The 21626-nt window shown below is 42.9% G+C and overlaps 1 protein-coding gene across 1 annotated transcript in view; it reads left to right on the top strand.

Moving 5' to 3' along the window:
* LOC124007996 (adhesion G protein-coupled receptor L3-like) overlaps positions 1-21626 on the top strand; it is a 258366-nt gene that overhangs the window by 111045 nt on the left and 125695 nt on the right. Inside the window, exon 3 of the mRNA XM_046318915.1 lies at positions 5165-5363. Within this exon, the coding sequence (XP_046174871.1) occupies positions 5309-5363 (55 nt within the window). The 5' untranslated portion in view covers positions 5165-5308. The remainder of the gene's footprint in view (positions 1-5164; positions 5364-21626) is intronic.

Raw genomic sequence — 21626 nt, 5'->3', positions numbered from 1 at the left:
TCAAAGACAAAAGGTATTCGATGATGAACCTGGATGATGGTTTGTGAAGAGAACACTAGATATTGCTTTTGTGTGGATCAATACTTTCCATTACAACTGAAGGGTAAGCCATCCTTGTAGCTCCATGTTCCCTAGAACTCATCTGAACTGAATCAGGGACCTTTTTTTTAAAACATTTGCTCATTTGGCCAGCCAAATGATTTACAGTACCTTTTTTGTTTCTCCCATATATTATATGTTTCCACTGTCTTTGCATCTTGTCTTTTTAATGAGTGCATTGTTAGTCAACATGGGACACACACCACACACACACACACACACACACTTCCTCCTATCTTCCTCCACCTTATTTTCCCCGTTGTTTTAACCAGATAGACCGTGGAAAAACAGTTAATTAAAGCCGTCAGGACCCATCTAGGCCCTTTGGCACTGGCGGAATGCTAAAATAACAGCAAAACACCACGGATGAAAAAGTTTGCTGTCTGAGACTGAGTCCGTAATGAAGTGGTTTAATTGAAGTGGATTTAACCGGCATCATTGCAGTGAGTTTGGAAGCCTCATCTAAAGGGAGTTCTCTTAAAACTGAACAAGTACCTTTCAAAAGCCTGCCACTATAAAGTATCACAAGGCTCCTCTGAATACAAAAGGAGTTGGCAACCTAGTGTAGGTTTTCAACAGAGTCTGTCTTGTACTTTTTGTTGATTGAACCCGGTCCAGCCCCTTACTCATCAATATGTATTTTCAGATGTGTTCCTCAGTGGCTTTCTTTTCCTACTTACGCTCACACTTCTTTTTTTGAGGGAGCATGTTAATGATTGTGATCACAAGACTTCTAAAAGCATGTAATGTGCTTAATGTAATGAGTTAATTCCAAGTAACACTCATGTTAGCAGCTGCTTTCATATTCCTTTCATAGTGAGATGTGAATATGAAGATTGAGAAATACTTTCAGACTCTTTTTTTGCCACACACACACACACACACACACACACACACACACACACACACACACACACACACACACACACACACACACACACACACACACACACACACACACACACACACACACACACACACACACACACACACACACACACACACACACACACACACACACACACACACACACACACACACCAATATAGAGTGAAAGCGACACTTATGTCCATGGTGATTGGCTGTCTGTCTTGATTTCTCATTGTCCTTTGTCAGTAGCAGCAGCCTCTGTCATTCTGGTAACTAGCCTCATGTATTTTTCTGACAGTTTCGGTAAAATAAAAAAAACAAAATAAAGAGGACACTGCTGAAGTCGACAACGGAGGAATCCGTGATGGTGTCCCCTCAAATCCTTCATCTTTGTTCATGTTGCCAGCGATCTTTCTTTTCATCTTGTTTTTTTCTTTTCAATTTTTGGGGGGAATGTCTCCAACTACTTAGGTCCTCTTCAAAGTATATGAAATGGAATGTTTCTTATTGGACAAAAACAGGTTGTCCCTCTCTGTTGGTCTGATTTCTTCCGTTTGGTGCATGATGAACATGGCCCTTGCCTGGTAGCATGTTGACGTTACACTTTCTTCACTGTGCATCACCCAGTTCAGGGACCGACATTTCAGGCTTCAAATTTCCTGTATCAATCGTATCCTGCCTGAGATCTTATTTTTCTTACCTCCCCCAGTAGAAAAAGAAAAACGATGAACTCATATGCAAGGTCTCTGTATTGCTTCATAATGGGATGCCATTCCACAGTACCTCGTGCACAGGCCTTAAACCCTGTCTACAAAACTAATGAGTTATGGTCTAGACCAGTTACCCTCACAAGACCAAGATTGTTTGGGTTCAGCACAGGCTCTGCATTATTCTCAATACAGCCTCAATACAGCCCATGTACATACAGTTGAAGTCTGAACAATTTTTTTGTTAACAAATAGTAGTTGTTGAAGTTGGTTAGGACTTCTACTTTGTGCATGACACAAGTAATTTTCCAATAATTGTTTACAGGCAGATTATTTCACTTATAATTCCCTGAATAACAATTGCAAGTGGGTCGGAAGTTACATACAGTAAGTTGACTGTGCCTTTAAACAGCTTGGAAAATTCCAGAAAATGATGTCATGGCTTTAGAAGCTTCTGATAGGCTAATTGACATCATTTGAGTTGGAGGTTGGAGGTGTACCTGGTGATGTATTTCAAGGCCTACCTTCAAACTCAGTGCCTCTTTGCTTGACGTCATGGGGAAAATCAAAAGAAATCAGCCAAGACCTCAGAAAAAATTATTGTAGACCTCCACAAGTCTGGTTCATCCTTGGGAGAAATTTCCAAACGCCTGAAGGTACCTCTTCATCTGTACAAACAATAGTATGCAAGTATAAACACCATGGGACCACGCAGCTGTCATACCACTCAGGAAGGAGATGTGTTCTGTCTCCTAGAGATGAACGTACTTTGGTGCGAAAAGTGGAAATAAATCCTAGAACAGCAGCAAAAGGACCTTGTGAAGATGCTGGAGGAAACAGGTACAAAAGTGTCTATATCCACAGTAAAACAAGTCCTATATCGACATATCCTGAAAGGCCGCTCAGCAAAGAAGAAGCCACTGCTCCAAAACCACCATTAAAAAGCCAGAGTACGGATTGCAACTGCATATGGGGACAAAGATCGTACTTTTTGGAGAAAGCTGGTCTGTTGAAACAAAAGTAGAACTGTTTGGCCATAATGACCATTGTTATGTTTGGAGGAAAAAGGGGGGGCTTGCAAGCCGAAGAACATCATCCCAACCGTGAAGCATGGGGGTGGCAGCATCATGTTGTGGGGGTGCTTTGCTGCAGGAGGGACTGGTGAACTTCACAAAATGGATGGCGTCATGAGGTAAGAACATTTTGTGACATCAGTCCAGAAGTTAAAGCTTGGTCGCAAATGGGTCTTCCAAATGGACATTGACCCCAAGCATACTTCCAAAGTTTAGGCAAAATGGCTTCAGGACAACAAAGTCAAGGTATTGGAGTGGCCATCACAAAGCCCTGACCTCAATCCTATAGAAAATGTGAGGCAGAACTGAAAAAGCGTGTGTGAACAAGGAGGCCTACAAACCTGACTCAGTTACACCAGCTCTGTCAGGAGGAATGGGCCAACATTCACCCAACTCACTGTGGGAAACTTGTGGAAGGCTACCAGACATGTTTGACCTATGTTAAACAAAGTAAGCTACAAAGTAGGAGGTATAGCCACAGACAGAACACCAACTTTTTATTTAGGCATTTTTTTAACGGTCATAGATACAAGATAGTTGCATTATTTTATGGGGAGTTCAATGTGTTTTTCAGGGAGTTTTAATGTGCTTGGGCAATTCCAGTCCTCGGGGGCCTGATTGGTGACCCAGCTAACACACCGGACTCCAATCACCTAATCATGATCGTCAGTTTAGAATTACATTTGATTAATCAGCAATCAGGCCCCCGAGGACTGGAGTTGCCCACCCCTGTGACTAGGTCATACAACTACTGATAACTACAGTACAATGACCTATAACCCTATATTAATGCACTCTACAAAATCCCTTTGTATGGAATGGGTCACTCTTGATGGGCTGCACCCCTCTCCGGTTTTTAACTCCAATAGCTGTCCCCGAAATCGGATTATTCTTCATCTAGTTTGGATTTTGGGAGAGATTGAGTTCCTGCTACATTTGATCTGAAAATGTCATGCAACAGAGGAATGCAGATTATCAAAAGAGAGAGAGAGAGAGAGAGATGGAGAGCGCAACCAGAGGAGATAGCATGGATGGGAATTGAGACTGAGTACAGGAAACATGAAGTACGGAGTAAAGCCATTCTGGTTTGCCTGGTTGTGTGTTCTGCTCTCTAAACTATGATTTCACCTTTAGAAGTCAGTCGTGCCAATTGTGTCTTTGGAAACCGACATGGTTTCAGACATTTGAAAAAAATTGAGATTAAGAGCAGCATAACGGCCTAATCTGCAACAATAATGCGATTTGAGAAGGTATAAACATTGTCTGTCCTCTTTGGATTAAATAGACCTAGATTATAATTTGGTATTATATTTTGTAATAGCAGATACAGTAGAATAAATGATAATACATCATTTAATATTCACTAAATCTGTTTTAACCTTGATATTTTTAATGAAGCCTTTGATCCTGATATTATTCTGAATCCTATCAAACTATACATCATCAAATGGTGAATAGCAGAGGATATGCGTATGATATTCACTAACTTGTCACAATTGACATGCTACCTTTGTTTGACAAGTCCTAATCGACACACAGTATTTCCTGTTCATGACCAACCCGTTGTATGCTAACAGGCAAGAGCTTCATCCTGATGCCATCCGCCAGTGTCACAAGTTCACGAGTGACTGGACTCCTGTGCACTTACCACAGGTCATATGGTCACTACGACTCCATGCTGCTCAATACAGTTGGGAGGCCATTTTGTTTTCTGTTAATGGGAAAAGGCAGCTAGACCACAATGGCCATTGCATGACGCACTGTACTACACATTCTCTGCCACTGACAAATCTCAAACTGTGAAGATACTGCTCACACCCACAGGAAAGGGAAAATATGTCACACACTTTTCTGGTTGCAATTATCATCGGATGTCCAAAAATCCACTCAGACACTGACTGGAATCATTTTTGTTGGTGAGAGAGTACTGTACTCTCTGTGGGAGTAACTGGGTCTGGTTGACACAACATGGTTAACCAGCAGTCAATCCAAAAGTATCTGTTATAGTGTTGTACGGTTGAGCAGCCCCTAACACTGGCATGTTAAGCAACTAGCTGTATCTCAATTAAGGCAGCCTCCCTGCACCTCTCTGATTCAGGGGTTGGGTTAAATGTTGAAGACACATTTCAGTTGAAGGTATTCAGTTGTACAACTGACTAGGTATCCCCCTTTACCTTCCATTGGCTGACAGTTGGAAGAATACGTGACTCGTAGCCTGAGGCTTGCTAGAGTCTTTACTGTACAAACTAAAAGGTCATCTTATTTCACAAAACATTGCCATGTAGGGAATATTCCTTGACACTTTGTCTTTGTACACCAGATAAGATTCACAACTTGAATTAAACTATTCATTTAGTACTTTCTATAACTTAAACACATTGCTCTCTCTCTTTCTCTTTTGCACGTTCTTTTCAGGATAGGCTTTGAGAAGCGTAAAACCGGACCATAACAGGACTGCAGTTCAGCGGAAGGAACCTAACAGACGGAGCGCTCGCTTTGGGCTCACCAGGGAAGGCCTGACCCCTCCATTGGGCGGATCGACAGCCAGGCGGAGGGGCCATGTGGTCTGCACGCCTGCTCCTCTTCGCCAGCCTGTTTGCGCCAGCAGCTCTGGGTAAGCCCGGGACGCCGTTGCCCCATTTCATGTGACTGTTTGTTTCAGTGTCTGTCTCACTATTTATATTTGCTAAACATTTTTCGTCTCACTATTTATATTTGCTAAACATTTTTTGTCTCACCATTTATATTTGCTAAACATTTTTCCCAAGTTTCATGCTTTTCCGATGTCTCTTTCTTCCCTCTCTCCTCTGATCATGATGTATCCCTCTGTCTCTGGCTTTCTTTTCATCTCTTTTTACCTCTCTCTTTTACCTCTCTCTTTTACCTCTCTCTTTTACCTCTCTTTTACCTCTTTAACCTCTCTCTTTAACCTCTCTCTTTAACCTCTCTCTTTAACCTCTCTCTTTAACCTCTCTCTTTAACCTCTCTCTTTAACCTCTCTCTTTAACCTCTCTCTTTAACCTCTCTCTTTAACCTCTCTCTTTAACCTCTCTCTTTAACCTCTCTCTTTTACCTCTCTCTCTCTCTTTCTCTCTCTTTCTCTTTTACCTCTCTCTCTCTCTCTCTCTCTCTCTTTATCTCTTTTTCTCCTTTACCTCTCTTTTACCTCTCTTTCTCTCTCTTTTACCTCTCTTCATCTCTCTCTTTCTCTCTTTTACCTCTCTTTTACCTCTCTTTCTCTTTCTCTCTTTTTCTGTCCCTCTACCTGTTTCTATGTATCTTTTAGTCTCTCTGACTTTATCTCACTGTTTTTCTCAATCTCTGTAATAATAGAAATGGAAATGTCTTTCTAGGAGTCATTTATCAAAGCCTTTGCATAGTGCGTGTGGGAAAGATGGTAAAATGTGTGTGAAAGAAAGAAATGACCAATACACTGGTCTCCTCATTATTGAGATCACTTCGCAGGCATTTTTTTATCCCTCTGAACAAATTGCAATCACCTCAGATTTGACCGTTTTCCTTTTGGCTTCTGACAATTGTTTCAGTGGAAAGTAAATTAAGTAATTTAAATTCAGCTTAAACTAGGATTTGGGAACGGGGGGAGGCATTATGCCATGGTCCATAAACATGCTAATTTGCTACGGTGAAACCATTAACGGGAGATTCAAAGCAAATTGAATTGCTTTGGTGCCTTATCTTTGGGCTGGGCTGCAGCTCGCTTTTAGCGGCACGCTAATCAAAACTAGCTCTCCAGCATAGTTTGTTTTGCAAAAATGTTCATTGGGAGTGGAGTCACGTGACTTCGACGTGTCAGGCACCTGTCTGTGTATTGCTCTATTGATCCGAAGGGAATAGAGGCATTATGAAGCCGTTAATTTACTGCCGACCTGACAAAAGAGCCCAGAAGATAAACTGTGTTGGACAATAGGTTGCATATTAAACGCTGTGACTGCTGTGATGCCATAATTCTCTCTCCACAATGGAAAATGGAGATACAGATACACAAAGTAGAAGTCCCCGGTATTTCTATCAAGGCCAAGGTAGGAGAATTGTATTCTTTTGTTATCCTTGAATTGGCTTAGTGTTTATTCTTTGAGGTGGGGAAAAGATCATGCAATACTAGATGCTGTCAGCAGACTAGTCCCAGATGTTTTGGAATGCTTCTATTTAGGGGCTGGTTTTAATGCTCACGTAGGGGTTTCTCTTCTCTCCACAGTCTCTCTTCCTACCCCAGGGGGGTGATGGAGATGGGTACTCTGGGGGGCACTGCCCTACTTTGGGATGGTAATCCAGTTACGGTCCCATGTCCCCCCCCCCCCCACAGACACACATACACACTCCCAGCGTGTTCCGACCTAGCCCAAAAATATGCTCCAATCACACCCACATACTATCTGCTTCCCCAGATGGCACCCTATTCCTTATCTAATGCAATAGTTTTGACCAGAGCTCTGCCATTTGGGACGCAACCTCGGCCTCCCCTGCTCACAGCTGCCGTGTGTGTGTGTGTGTGTGTGTGTGTGTGTGTGTGTGTGTGTGTGTGTGTGTGTGTGTGTGTGTGTGTGTGTGTGTGTGTGTGTGTGTGTGTGTGTGTGTGTGTGTGTGTGTGTGTGTGTGTGTGTGTGTGTGTGTGTGTGTGTGTGTGTGTGTGTGTGTGTGTGTGTGTGTGTGAATATTGTTCAGCTGGGAGCTATAGAAGGTAATTGACCATCCTGGCAGTTATGCCCGAGGCTTTCTACAGACATACACCCACACACATCTTATACACTGTAGGCCTATTCATGGTACACACACTATCTGACTCACTCACACAGTTCCATCTACACGGTATTTACAATCTCACCATCTGCATATTGTATGGTAATTCGGAACGCTCCCTGCAGCCGAAGTGAGATGTCACCTGAGGATATCCCAGCATCCCCGGCCACGGCTATCCATCAGAAATATGATAATGCTAATCCGATCCCATTGGATCCATACAAACCCCATCAAAAATTGTTTTGTGTCAATTTCAACGTGTCCAAGCCAGACATCCCTTAATTAATCTCCTTTTGCCAGGGCATTCAGTGCTGTACACCAGGGCATCCCTGCGTTTGCCCAATTAATTAAACAAATTACTTTCCGCACTCCTATTTGAAATGGGAAACTTCAACAGAGCCTACTCGGGCATGTTCAGTTTTGTTGTGAATATGAAGCGTTTGTGAAGCGTGTAATGTAATAGGTCTGCTCTGAGCGAGTGGGCTTTCTGTCGGTGTAGAACCTCTATTGGTATCTGAATTGTACGAGTTCACACTAGTAGTTGTTTTTAGTTCTCCCTTTTCTTGTATCCCCGAGAACGTGATGCGAATGTCAACAAAAAGAACAAAGATGGCGCCAGCATCTTAAGCCAAAGAGAATTGAAGGTCAGTAGATTTAAAGTTGGAAGTGAACTTTACTTTGACTATAATTGGTATGTAAGTGCTAAGAGCAAGAGTGAAAAGCTGCATGTTTTAAGGAAATACTTGGACTCCTTTGGGGTTTCTGTAAGTGACTTTCAAGACTTTTACCTGATTGTGTTTTTTACACAATGAATAGGATATAACCTACAGTTCCAGCACATTGGTATTCATGGGCCAAATAACTTGGTGTATTGCTCTCAACACTTTACTATGACCATTATTTTTGTATTATTATTATTTTGAAATTGCACGGATGGTCACATTTGTGTCTCTGTACACCAGAGCTTCCTTCAGGTTGACAAAACAGTTGTCAATTTGATACCAGCTTAATCCATATCTCTGTTGACTGAATGCAATGTTCCTTTGCTGTGTCAGTCTTTCTGGTTCCTTTCACCTGTTGTCAACTCATAGGTGTCTCATTTCCAAATAATTCGTTGTTTTTGGATAAACTAAATATGCATGATCCTGGTCTCTTTGTACTGTATTCTAATTACATTTCCAAAATGTTGTAATTCCGCCAATATATCAAATCAAATTTTATTTGTCACATGCGCCAAAATGCTTACTTTCAAGCCCATAACAAACAATGTAATAGTAATAGTTCAGAAAATATTTGAAAGTAAAAAATAAAATAGAGGCTATATACAGGGGGTACCGATAACGAGTCAATGTGTTGGGGTACAGGTTAGTCGAGGTAATTTGTTCATGTAGGTAGGGGTAAAGAGACTATACATAGATAATAAACAGTGAGTAGCAGCAGTGTTAAAACATTAGTGGGCAGGTGTCAATATAAATTGTCTGGGTGGCCATTGGATTAAATATTCAGCATTCTTGTGGCTTGAGGGTAGAAGCTGTTATGGAGCCTATTGGACCTAGACTTGGCACGCCGGTACCGCTTGCCGTGCGATAGCAGAGAGAACAGTCTGACTTGGGTGACTGGAGTCTTTGACAATTTTGGTCCTTCCTCTGACCGCCTAGTAAATAGGTCCTGGATGACAGGGAACTTGGCCCCAGTGATGTACTGGGCCATTCATACTACCCTCTGTAGTGCCTTAGTTGGATGCTGAGCAGTTGCCATACCAGGTGGTGACGTAACGGGTCAGGATGCTCTCGACGGTGCACCTGTAGACTTTTTTCAAGGATCTGGGGACCCATGCCAAATCTTTTCAGTCTCCTGGGGAGAAAAGGTGTTGTTGTGTCCTCTTCACGACTGTCTTGGTGTGTTTGGACCATGATAGTTTGTTGGTGATGTGGACCACAAGGAACTTGCTACTCTTGATCCGCTCGTGTGTTCACCCCTCCTCTTCCTGTAGTCCACGATCATCTCCTTTTTTCCCTCACATTAAGGTAGAGGTTGTTGTTCTGGCACCACACTGCCAGGTCTCTGATCTCCTCCCTATAGGCTCTCTCATCGTTGTCGGTGATCAGGCCTAGCATTGTTGTGTCATCAGCAAACCTAATGATGCTATTAGATTTGTGCATGGCCAAGCAGTTGTGGGTGAACAGGGAGTACAGGAGGGGATTAAGCATGCACCCCTGATGGGCCCCCGTGTTGAGAATCAGCGTGACAGATGTGTTGTTGCCTATCCTTACCACCTGGGGGCCCGTCAGGAAGTCCAGGATCCAGTTGCAGAGGGAGGTGTTTAGTCCCAGGGTTCTTAGCTCATTGATGAGCTTTGAGGGCACTATGGTGTTGAACACTGAGCTGTAGTCAATGAACAGCATTCTACCATAGGTGTTCCTTTTGTCCAGGTGGGAAAGGGCATGGTGGAGTGCAATTGAAATTGCATCATCTGTGGATCTGTTGGTGTGGGTCTAGGGTTTCGGGGATGATGGTGTTGTGAGCCATCACCAGCCTTTGAAAGCACTTCATGGCTATCGACGTGAGTGCTACAGGGCTGTAGCCATTTAGGCTGGTTACCTTGGTGTTCTTGGGTACAGGGACTATGGTGGTCTACTTGAAGGATGTAGGTATTACAGTCTCGATCAGCGAGAGGTTGAAAATGTCAGTGAAGACACTTGCCAGTTGGTCCGCGCATGCTCTGAGTACACGTCCTGGTAATCCGTCTTGCCCCGTGGCCTTGTGAATGTTGTCCTGTCTAAAGGTCTTGCTCACATCGGCTACGGTGAGTGTGGTCCACAGTCGTCCGGAACAGCTGGTATTCTCATGCATTTAGCTCATCTGGTAGGATTGTGTCACTGGGCTGCTCACAGCTTTTTTCCACTTTGTAGTTCGTAATAGTTTTCTGGAGTAGTGGGCGGCTTCTTGAAAGTGGCAGCTCTAGTCTTTAGCTCAGTGTGGATGTTGCCTGTAATCCATGACTTCTGGTTGGGATCTGTACGTACGTTCAACTTGGGGACGACTTTGTCGATGCACTTATTGATGAAGCCAGTGACTGATGCGGTATACTCCCCAATGCCATTGGATGAATCCCGGAATATATTCCAGTCTGTGCTAGCAAAACAGTTCTGTAGCATAGCATCCTCGTCATCTGACAACTTCAGTATTGAGCGAGTCACTGGTACTTCCTGCTTTAGTTTCTGCGTGTAAGCAGGAATCAGTAGGATAGAATTATGGTCAGATTTGCCAAATGGATGGAGAGGAAGAGCTTTGTATGCTTCTCCGTGTGTGTGGAGTAAAGGTTATCTAGAGTTTTTCTTCTTCTCTGATTACACAAGCTGGTAGAAATGAGATAAAATTGATTTAAATTTACCTGCATTAAAGTCCCCGGCCACTAGGAGTTATTGTTTGCTTATGGCCTTTTTCAGCTTGTTGAGTGTGGTTTTAGTGCCAGCATCAGTTTGTGGTGGTAAATAGATAGGTACGAAAAATATAGATAAACTCTCTTGTTAGATAGTGTGGTCTACAGTTATATTATGAGGTACTCTACCTCAGGCAAGCAATACCTCGAGACTGTTAATATTAGACATCGCGCACAAGCTGTTATCGATAAATAGACACACAACACCACCCCTCGTCTTACCAGATGTAGCTGTTCTGTCCTGCCGATGCACAGAAAACACAGACAACTGTATATTATCTGTGTCGTCGTTCAGCCACGACACGATGAAACATAAGCTATTACAGTTTTTAATGTCCCGTTGGTAGGATAGTCTCAAGCCGAGATCATCCAGTTTATTTTCCAGTGATTGCACGTTGGCCAATAGAACGGAGGTAGAAGCGGGTGACCCACTCGCCGACAAATTCTAACAAGGCACCCCGATCTCCACCCTCTGTATATCCATCTTCGTGCAATTGACAAGGATTTGGGCCTGGTCTCGGAGAAGCATTATGTCCTTCGAGTTGGACTCATTAAAGAAACATATTCTTCCAGTTCAAGATGAGTAAATCGCTGTTCTGATATCCAGAAGATTTCTTCGGTCATAAGAGATGGTAGCAACAACATTATGTACAAAATAAGCTACAAACAATGGGGAAAAAAAACTGACAAAATAGCACAGTTGGTTAGGAGCCCATAAAACGCCAGCCATCCCCTCCCGTGCCATTTTCTAACTGCCTGGCATTTTGGTATCAGGCTCAGGAGAGGTTTTTTTCTTGTCTACCATACCTAAATGATGAGTAGGAGCCATTACCTGGTTCCTACTCATCCTTGAGTAGAAAGGGGCTTTCATGTTCTCGTGGAGTCCATCGTGTGCCTCCGCCATTGCCAAAGTGCTGTCAGAGCTCAGAACCCGAGTGAAACAAATGACGGTAACATTAAGCAATGTCGGGCATTTGAGCTCGCAGGGTTAAACCCCCCAAATGAATTAGGAATCCTCCCATTGCGGCTCCCTCTGCATAATTCGGTAAGCATCGGGTGATGCCATTTAAAATGGCTTGTGGTGGATGGAATAGTGTTTAATGAGGACGCATATTGACAGCAGGGTCAAGTGGCGGAGGATGTTGATTTACATTAGGTGGAGTAATGTGTGGCGACTGGCGGACTGGGAAGATGCATATTACAGAGTGATCCTTCAAACGAGCACAAGGCGCAAAAATGCTCTTCTACAGGGTTTCCTGCCCAAACCACCAGGGGTTGGGCGAAAATTGGCAAGTGGGCAGGTGGGTGGGGACAAACATACGCCAAGCAGAGACGATGCATTGAGAACGAGAGAGTGTGTCACTTTATCAATTTGCATAATGAAGTATTTAGCTCGGCAGATAGATCTGTGTATCAACCCCATGCCAGATGCTTAAGCCAATACTAGCAACAGCATGAAGCTATAAAACACTGACAACCCTTTACTTATCTGGCTAATTTGCATGCAATGGAAAAGCTAGGATAGGATATGGTAGGTGTTACGATCAAACAGGAGAAGCCTGATATTCATACCGCTCATAGTTACACAAATCTCCCAAAGCTTTATATGATTGGCCCTGTAAACTCTTCCAGCGCCACACACCATATTCACACACAGGCACGATGTGGGTGGGGAAAAAAGGCAAGGCTGTCCTCTATCCCCTTTCCTGACTATATGTCACCACGGCAACAACAATTTATGTCCACCTCTGATGGTCATACAGTATGCTTGCCTAATTACGGGGATTATCTGCAGTTAGGCACTTCTCATGCAAATTGGATATGGGGTTAGACCTTGTGCACTTTGCATGGGCTTTTTCATTTGAATCTCGATGAATCTGGTTTCATAAGAGCATAGGCCACTGTAGATTGGGAACTCTTTTTTCTTTTTTTTTGTACAGAGGTGCATTTTTACTTCCTGGATCCAATATTAATGTTAGCCAATCATCATTGATTGATCTGTGGTGTTGTTTAGAGACATGGGACACTTAAGCGCCAACGTGATACAACTGCTATGATGGCCTGCTGAACAGGTTCCCCTATGTCCACTGAGAAGGAAGGAACATCAACTCAAGGACACAATTTGTCCTTGGCCTATTTGTTTTAAGGGTGTGCTTTTTTCCGCCCAAGTGTCGAACCGAACAGCATAATATGACCATATCAGCTAAATAGCCACAAAAGGCACAGTACATTAAGATTCCACATTTAGCATATCATTAATCAAATCCTTGCTTTTGTTCTACAGTATATGTGAGCATTGATTTGAGTCCGGTATTGTTAGCTGGTTGTATTATCCCACCTGGGGGCAATTGGTCCACTGAAGAGGACAATGATAATGTCTTCCTAATGGAGCTCAGAGGACAATGCCAACCAATCAGTCAATCCAAACTGCTTTCCCCAGCTCTCTCATTTTTACATGGCACTTTACCACTTCACCACCGAGGGAGAATTTGAGCTTTTTTTTTTCAAAACCGAGAATACAAGGTATATAATTACATTTGCCTGAAACTAAAGTTCAAAGCGGGGAGGGGAAAGAACGGTGGTCCAATTACGAAGTGAGACGCTTATACGATCTCTCCGTCTCGCTCCCTACCTCTCTCTCTTTCTCCCTATCTCACCCTCTTTCACCCCCCCTCCATCTCACTCTCCTCTCTTTCCTCTCTCTCTACTCTAAGCTTAGTAGAAAGCAATGGGTGAATCAATATATGAAGTATTGTAAAGTCGGCATTGGGACCGAAGACTGGGATCAAATGTTACAGTGAGACAGATTAGCCCCTGTAGACCCTTGATGATAAGAGAATGAGAGGGGGAGAGAGGGAAGGAGGGATACTGGAGATGGCCTTCAATGTGGCACAGTAGCCTTGGAGGGAATTCAATACAACCCATTGACAAAAGAAGGGCTGTATTATAGAGAGAAGCTGCGGCCTCCTTTGGGAAGCTGGCCCGGCCGTTCTATTTCCTTATTAATTGTGCCCGAGGAAAGAAGGGAGAGGGAGGATAGCGAGAAAGATATACACAGCTTTCTCTCAAAGGAGGCCCTTCTCCCTCCGCATTTTGTTTGAAACAATGTCAGGGTCAAGCCAATTTGAGGATATATGTACTTCTAAAATGGACGAGTGGAACCTTGAAAGGGATCTAAGAAAGCCACACACTTCCTCGACATCACAAACTCCCCCATAACCCCCGTCCCCTCAGTCTTTGAGGTCACAGCTTGCCCTCAATCCCATACGGAGTTGTCAGGCCCCTGGAGAGATTGTCAATTTAGCCATTGATGGATCCCCTGTGAAGTCACGTCCCACTGTCCTCCCCTAAGTCCACCCAGGGCCCATCTTAAGGCTGTTGGCTGCATGTTTGTTGGAGTAGGAAGGAATGCTCTCCTCCCCCACCGACACTCACCTCCCACCTCTTACTGCACACACCTGGTCACAATACAGTACACGTCAAGGAAGATGAGACGACAATAAATGAAGTGCTCGGACATCCGGTATCTTTATGTATTTACTTTGGAGATGTTCCTGAAGAAGTTTAAGATGTCAGTTGTAGTCGTTTTTTATTTTATTTTTGTGTGTGATGTGTAAACAACCTCCCTCTTACTGCATCCCCAGAAAATAATCTTGGCCCGTCTTTATCCTTGTCAATAATACACAGATTCTTTAGGATCTAAAGGCTAAACTGAACCTAGATCAGTACTACTACTCTGAGAAGCTTGATAGATATAGCCCCTGTATTATGTTGTCTCTTGAATGTCCAGATAGTCCAAACTGAGAGTAGTCAATAGTTAAGAGCTGGCTTTTAGGGGTTCTGTCAGTTATTTTAACTGTGGAAAACCACTAAGATTTCCCTAGAGATAAATGTGACATGGAGGGATCCCACAAAAGACTGACTGTGTCAAGTGAGAAACATTGCAGGTGCACATTCCCCAGTGTCGCCCCCCCCCAACACTCACACACACACACTCCGATCACTGGCTCTTGTTCAGTGGCATAGGGGACTTGAAGGGGATCCTTTTTCACCGCGATAATGCAGTCCTTTCTACTTCGTGACATGGGCTGGAGAGAGCAGTGGAAACGGTAGAGAAGGATGTCACTCTGCAGTGCAGCATAAGCGTTTTGGCACGAGATGTCTCTATCGGTCCTCTGGAAGGGACACGCTGTAGACTGTGTGTACTCTGCTCATTGTTGAGTAAGGGCTCATATTAAGTGTGCAGACCTTTTTAGTGGGTTAGTGCTGCTTTTCTTATTGATGCTCAATGCTGTGTTTTTCTTTACAATATTATATGCATATTTAGGTTCAAGTATTGTACCCAGAGCCATAGGTATTAGCGTGAAACGTTTTCACCTCGTGTTTATACTTCTCAAGTGAACTGCATGCCCACAGTACTGTGTACGTCTGACGGTCGTCCAGAATTCCAAACTTTTGACACGTCTTCCCATTTCACGTTGCAGTTCATTTATTAACACACGTGGAGGGCGACATCCCTTTCCATGCATATTCAAAGTCCTGCCACTTGTTTTCACATAATAGCCTTGTGTGTGTGTGTGATTTTAGCTTTCATTTTAAACATGGGAAACCAAAAGGAATCAGAGGGTTCACTGAGTGCTGTTGCTATTGCAGATGTAGCATAGCAATCCAGGTTGATAGAAGCAATGCCACACCATTTGCGTGCACCGTGGCATGCTCGCTCAATAAGATGACCTGCTCTCTGTGGGCGGTCGAAGAGCTAGGTATCGACGAGTTGTCGCCTCCGCCACCCCCTCCCCTCCAGTTTCTCTCCTCATCTTTTTCAACTCTCATCACCTCTTTTATCTTCCATCTTTCTCTCCTTTAGGGTGTCGCTGTATGATGGGCAGGTTCTTGTTAATAATAATCTCGCGGAGGGCTCCGCCATGCGATTCAATTAACTGCTCACGCTGCTGTGATCTCTCGGCGCACCGACAGAACAGGAGCTTTTTGTCACCCAGCACATGTTTTAGATGTTACGCTACACATGCTGTAGCTACACTATCCTATGCTAGCTAGCTAGCACCATTGTAGACTACAGTAACCTAGAGAGACTCTAGATTAGCACTGCCCTCATCGTCCTGGATATAGACGGGTGAATGAAGACCTTTTGTAAATCTAGGTTAAATGGGGCCACCCTGCATGTATGTTTGGGGGAAATGTCCTAGAAAGCCTCCCTTGGGGGAAGGATATGTGTCCTCAACCCCCCTCCATGGTCATTCATTGACCCAGAGGGATAGATGAAAGGGAGGGAGGGAGACAATGAATGGTGCCACTCTGTACATAGCCTACTGTATGAAAGCTACGCTAGCATCTTCCATGTAGTATACGGGTATCCTATCCTACCCCCATTACTACAACACCCAGGCTTCAATAAAATGCACCCCCTCCCCAAAATATTTTCACATGACCCTCCCCTTGATTACCACCACAAATAACATCAACTGGATCAACCCTGTGTATATAAACATGGATATCGATTTGACAACTTCAGTATGCTTTTGTGGCAGTCCCAAGCAGAGCTATGGAACAGAAGGTTGAGGATTAGCCGAGCTAACTTTCCCTGCTTGTGTCATTACACTAAGACCAGAGCCGCCTTTAGACAATGATCAGCGAGGGGGAAATCAGATTTTAAGCATTTTTATGCTATATTTATAATTTATATAAAATATATGCAACAATTTTCCACCAAAAGGTATCTGTGCCAAAGCACTACACCTAACCAATAGTCCAGGCATAACTACATACCAATGACTTTGAGCACTTCATCATGGTTTACGTTTTCAACACCCCAATCAAATAGACTATCTCAACAAACAGAAAAAACATCCATTCCTACTCCTTGTCGAAGGATTGGCTTGACAATCTCCGAATGTTATTGTGTGACGGATATCTCTTTTCGATATCTCTTTCGAATGTGTGCAGGTAGCCTACAGGAGACCTTTGAAGTAGCCTTTTTTTGCATACATAAGGTAATACATATCAAAAGTTAAACAACAAATATTTCGGTGATATTTAAGCGTTAGGTTCTAGGTCAAGGAACAACCACTCCGATTGGAAAGGAGTCAAGCATGTTAAGCTTTTCTGAATAACTGGGCCGGCTGGTAGCATAGGCCTATGTGCCTACACTATAGTACGACGTGAGAATGAGGATCGGCAACAGACAGAAGCACATCCGTATCAGAGGTAAAAATACAGCCAGACTGTCCTGCTACTGTGACTTTGTAGACTTTCTAATCTGTCGAGTTGACTCACAACTGATCCAAATGAAATGAATAGAATGAAACATTTGAATAACAGGGCTTTTGCAACATCATTCAAATGAAATTGTACAAAACTGCAGTTTACAGTCTTGTACAATAATTGTACTCACAATAATTCACATTTTCATTGCATTGTTGTGGTGTAGGCTAGTCTAGGTAAGATAATGTTATTGACTTTAAGGCCGTACAAATTTAATGAGCTATGTAGTGGATACAATTTTTTTTTTTAAATTAAGGCGAAACAAAAAAACAACACTTTTTTTACTTAACAAAAGTTATACCTGTTGTAATAATACTAAACATCATTTTCTACAACAGCTAGTGACCTCACTCAGAGATTTTAGCTTTTCGGTATTGTAGCGGTATATGGCGCAGGGAAAACAACTCCGGTTGCTGGAGTGAAAGAAAACACCCTACGCTTCGTGTCAATAGGGTTAATCTACTTGCTGGGAATTGTAATGTGGTTTATATAGCAAGGTTTACTACACAGCCCCCTCCTTCGACTAATCATCCCCCTAGCATGTCCGAGCCATGCGTTCTGATGGCTGCATGGCCGCCATCCCACTTCTGACACCAGTGTAGCAAACGGCAGGACAAGGAAGTGAAACCGGGTCACTGGCGTGAAAGGCAAATACCTTATGCATTGTGCCAATAGGGTTAACCCACCTGGTGGGAATAGTATCATGTATAATGTAGCAAGGATTGTGACAGTATAATGGTTTTGTAATGACAGTCACAAGGACCAGTGCATGAGACCCAGTCAGGGTATCCCCCTAACCCACCATTTGAAAGCATGTCCAAGGTGAGATTTAGTCACAGTAGATTTGTGTTAGGGTAGCAATGTTTTTGTACTGCACATGTGATGTCAGAGTATTCAAAACAAATGTGCACCCAGTTGATATATCATCATAAAATCATTCTGCCAGATAGGCCTACTTTGAAGTCAACATTTAATTGGGAAGGTTTTTGGGGAAAAATGTTGAATGATTGTTTCAGCATGCATCGTGGATTTTATAGCACCGATTGGCTATATTTATTACTTTTAGAAGTGTATACTTCAGGCTGACTACTAGCATCTGTTGAGTTGCAATGTCCCATAAATTGAATATCCAAATCAACTCAAAGTATGTATAAAATGAGTTTTGCATCAACACAATTTAAAAGGAAGACTACAGCAAAAATACACCTTTTTACTTTTTGCGATTCAGAAATTCTTATTTTGATTCCCATAATTTGATTCACAGAGCTTTAACCGAACACCAACTACCACATTGCACCAACTACACGTCATTCAATTGGTTAAAAAAAATGGATTAGAAATAATTGTTTTACATATTTTAGAAATGTTTTGACTATTTTGAGATGCGACTATGGGCACCCGATATATAATAAATAAAATGTGTATGACTTAAACAACATCGATAGGGGAACTTTTTGAGCTGCGTCTCATGCCTTGACTGTTATTGCGCAATGACTCACCTGGCCTCCGCTGCCAATCAGCTATTCCATGTTCTTGTGGATTTATGTAGACAATTAGGGCAGATTATAATTATTTTACGTATGGTATGATTGCTAGTTAACCTATTGCATCTGGACAAACAATCCACCTTCCGCTATTTGCCACTGTTGATAGAGGGCAGGATAGAGTTGACTGTATAGTAAGTGGGCAGAAACAAATAGCGCATAAGGGAAGTACAAAAACACCTGATAGGGGAGGAGCACGTAAGCAGATGAGGAATTGCGGCTATATGAAATAAATTATATAGTAAAACCGGTAGAATGTAATGTAAACCAAGGATTTGTTTTACTTTGCCCAATTTAAAAATCACACAAACCTCCCCAAAACAAAAATGTTTTGTTAGACTAACCCTAACCCTAACCTATTTTGGACCACCCCAGTAAATTTCAAACTGTCTCTTAATGTTTTGCCTCTGTAGGATCCATTTCGTCACACAATACGTTATTATTGTGCGTCATTGCGTACCCTCAATCTCTTAACAGTTCAGCAGTTTGCTAATCCAGTTGCATCTGATACAGTTACCTATTTAGATATGATATAAATGTTGCTATGTGCCTTAGTTAGTAAATTAGGGCATATGAATGAAATCCCATTTTAATTTACGTAAACATAACTGCTTGGAGACATAATTGGTATTAATTCATGCTTTTTACCCCTCGGCTAATAAACTGCAGCAACAATCCCGTTGGACAGGAAGAATGTGGAATACATAAATGACCTCAGCTTATCATGGAGGCTACTGTACGTTATTTGCAGGAAGCTCCAATAAAGTATGTTTATATCTCAAGGGAAGAAGCCTGCTGAATCTGAAGTCAAATGAGTTTCTATGAGGATACATCAGTTGTGAACTTTGCTTCGGTGCCTCTGCGACTTTTCATGCTATAAGCAGCAGAGCAAGCCAAAATTAAAGAGTCTTTTTCTTTTTCTTACTTTAGCGTTCCCTCAAACTCGAAAACAAAGATATTGCCACATTTCTCATACACATACAGTGTCGTCAAGTTCATAACAAACGCAACGGGTTTCTCAACCCGAGCCAATATGGGCTTTGTGTCAAATGCATTATCCGTTATTATTCCTTTAGCTGCTGAAAAGTACTCCTTTCTCCCCATCCATGTCTTCTGCATGGCTGCTGCTGTTGAATATACAATCCGTGTGAGGGAGAGTGAAAGAAGTTGCATCCTAAATGACACCGTATTCCCTATATAGTGCACTACGTTTGACCAGAGCCCTATGGGCACTACATATTAATAGGGCGCCATTTGGGACATGGTCGGTGTGAGCGAGCATAGGGTAGTTTATTCTCAGTGTCGACTGATTGAGGTCAGAACAGATTAAGTGCTTTCCACTGTCAGTTTATGAGGTCGTGGTTTCCATTGACAAACATGACCCAATGGGATCCTCATACACCAGTGTTGTCTCAAATACACTGCAATGGCAATCCACATCATATTGTGGCTAAAGAGACTATTATCCATGGTGATTGTCAGTATTGGCGTGCATTATACTTTGTTTACAATGCAATTAACATGAGGCTCCGATGCCTTTCAGACTGGAACATTGCAGGATTTTCCAATTCACTACAACATACAGTGGATTTTCGTGTACACCTGGTCATAGGAAAAACTCAGGAAAATATACTCCCAAAACTTTTCAGGGTTAGGATAGGCCTAAGGCTCGAATTGTCTACAACGGGTCTAAGGTCAGGCTGAATGGTATTTAGCGTGACTTCCCTGAGTCATTCGGTCATGGATCTTTCACAGTAGATTGATACAGACCACGTAGCTTTCTTATCTGAAAATCTAAAGTCTTAAATAGCAGGAGAAAAAAATGAGACACTGTGTGGTGTGTCTTGCTGTCTCATTTCACATGGCTAAATGTAGTTCCATGTAGTTCCTTTGCGCTGTCAGGTGTTGCTGTTCGATAATAATAATTTGGTGTGTGCTTATATTTGTCCTATTTCACACATATACAAGCGCGTGTTAATACGCATGTGTGAATTGGAAATGTGTTCGCATATGAATTGGAAATTCACATATTCCAACTACCCCTGAGAACCTTCTCGGAGAATGGGGTCATGACCAGGGTCTGCTGTTATCAACGGCGACCCCAGAGCAATTAGGGTTAAGTGCCTCGCTCTAGAGCACATCGGCAGATGTATTTTCTTTCTTCACCTTGTCGGCTCAGAGATTAAAAAAAGTAACCTTTTGCTTACTGGCCCAACGCTCTAACCTCTCTAACCTGCCGATGTCTGCACTGCGCCAATGGTCCATGTGAGAAAGGCAGGTTCTTCTCCTCCTCATGCAAGGAAAGCATCTCTTTGTTTCTTTTTTTGACCTCTGTTATACTTTGTGTCACGGCCAGGGCAAGTTGAGTTATGTTTCTGTGTGTGTGTGTGTCTGTGTCAATTAGTGTGGGTGTGTGTCTGGGTGGTTTGAGGGGAACGAGGTGGTGTTAGTTTTGGCCCATAATGTCCCCAGAGCGACACAGAAGCCTGAGGGGATGGTTGCAGCCAGGGGAAGACTGGGGAGATGACAAGAGAAGAAATAGACAAACGATGTCAATGTGACGGGTAGCAGAACAAAGCCCAACTTTCTCTCGCTCTCGTGCGCGCTCGCTCGCTCTCTTTCTCTCTTGCGAGCCGCCACTATAGCAGTAGCCGCCAACTTCCTAGGCTGCCCCCTTTGACTGGCAAAGTTTGCGGTTCGCAGATGTGAAGCCAGACATATTATTCAACTTATTTTACATGTAGAGAATAGAAATGGAAATATATATATTTTTACAGTCGTCAATATTTTGGGATATTCAAATGTTCATAAAGTGTTCGTTTTAATGGATTCGTGATGGGGCCCTTTTTCA

This window comes from Oncorhynchus gorbuscha, linkage group LG21, assembly GCF_021184085.1.
Source record: "Oncorhynchus gorbuscha isolate QuinsamMale2020 ecotype Even-year linkage group LG21, OgorEven_v1.0, whole genome shotgun sequence".
Classification (NCBI taxonomy): Eukaryota; Metazoa; Chordata; class Actinopteri; order Salmoniformes; family Salmonidae; genus Oncorhynchus; species Oncorhynchus gorbuscha.
The sequence above is the reverse complement of the archived record's forward strand: the minus strand, read 5'-3'. Positions and strand labels throughout refer to the sequence as shown.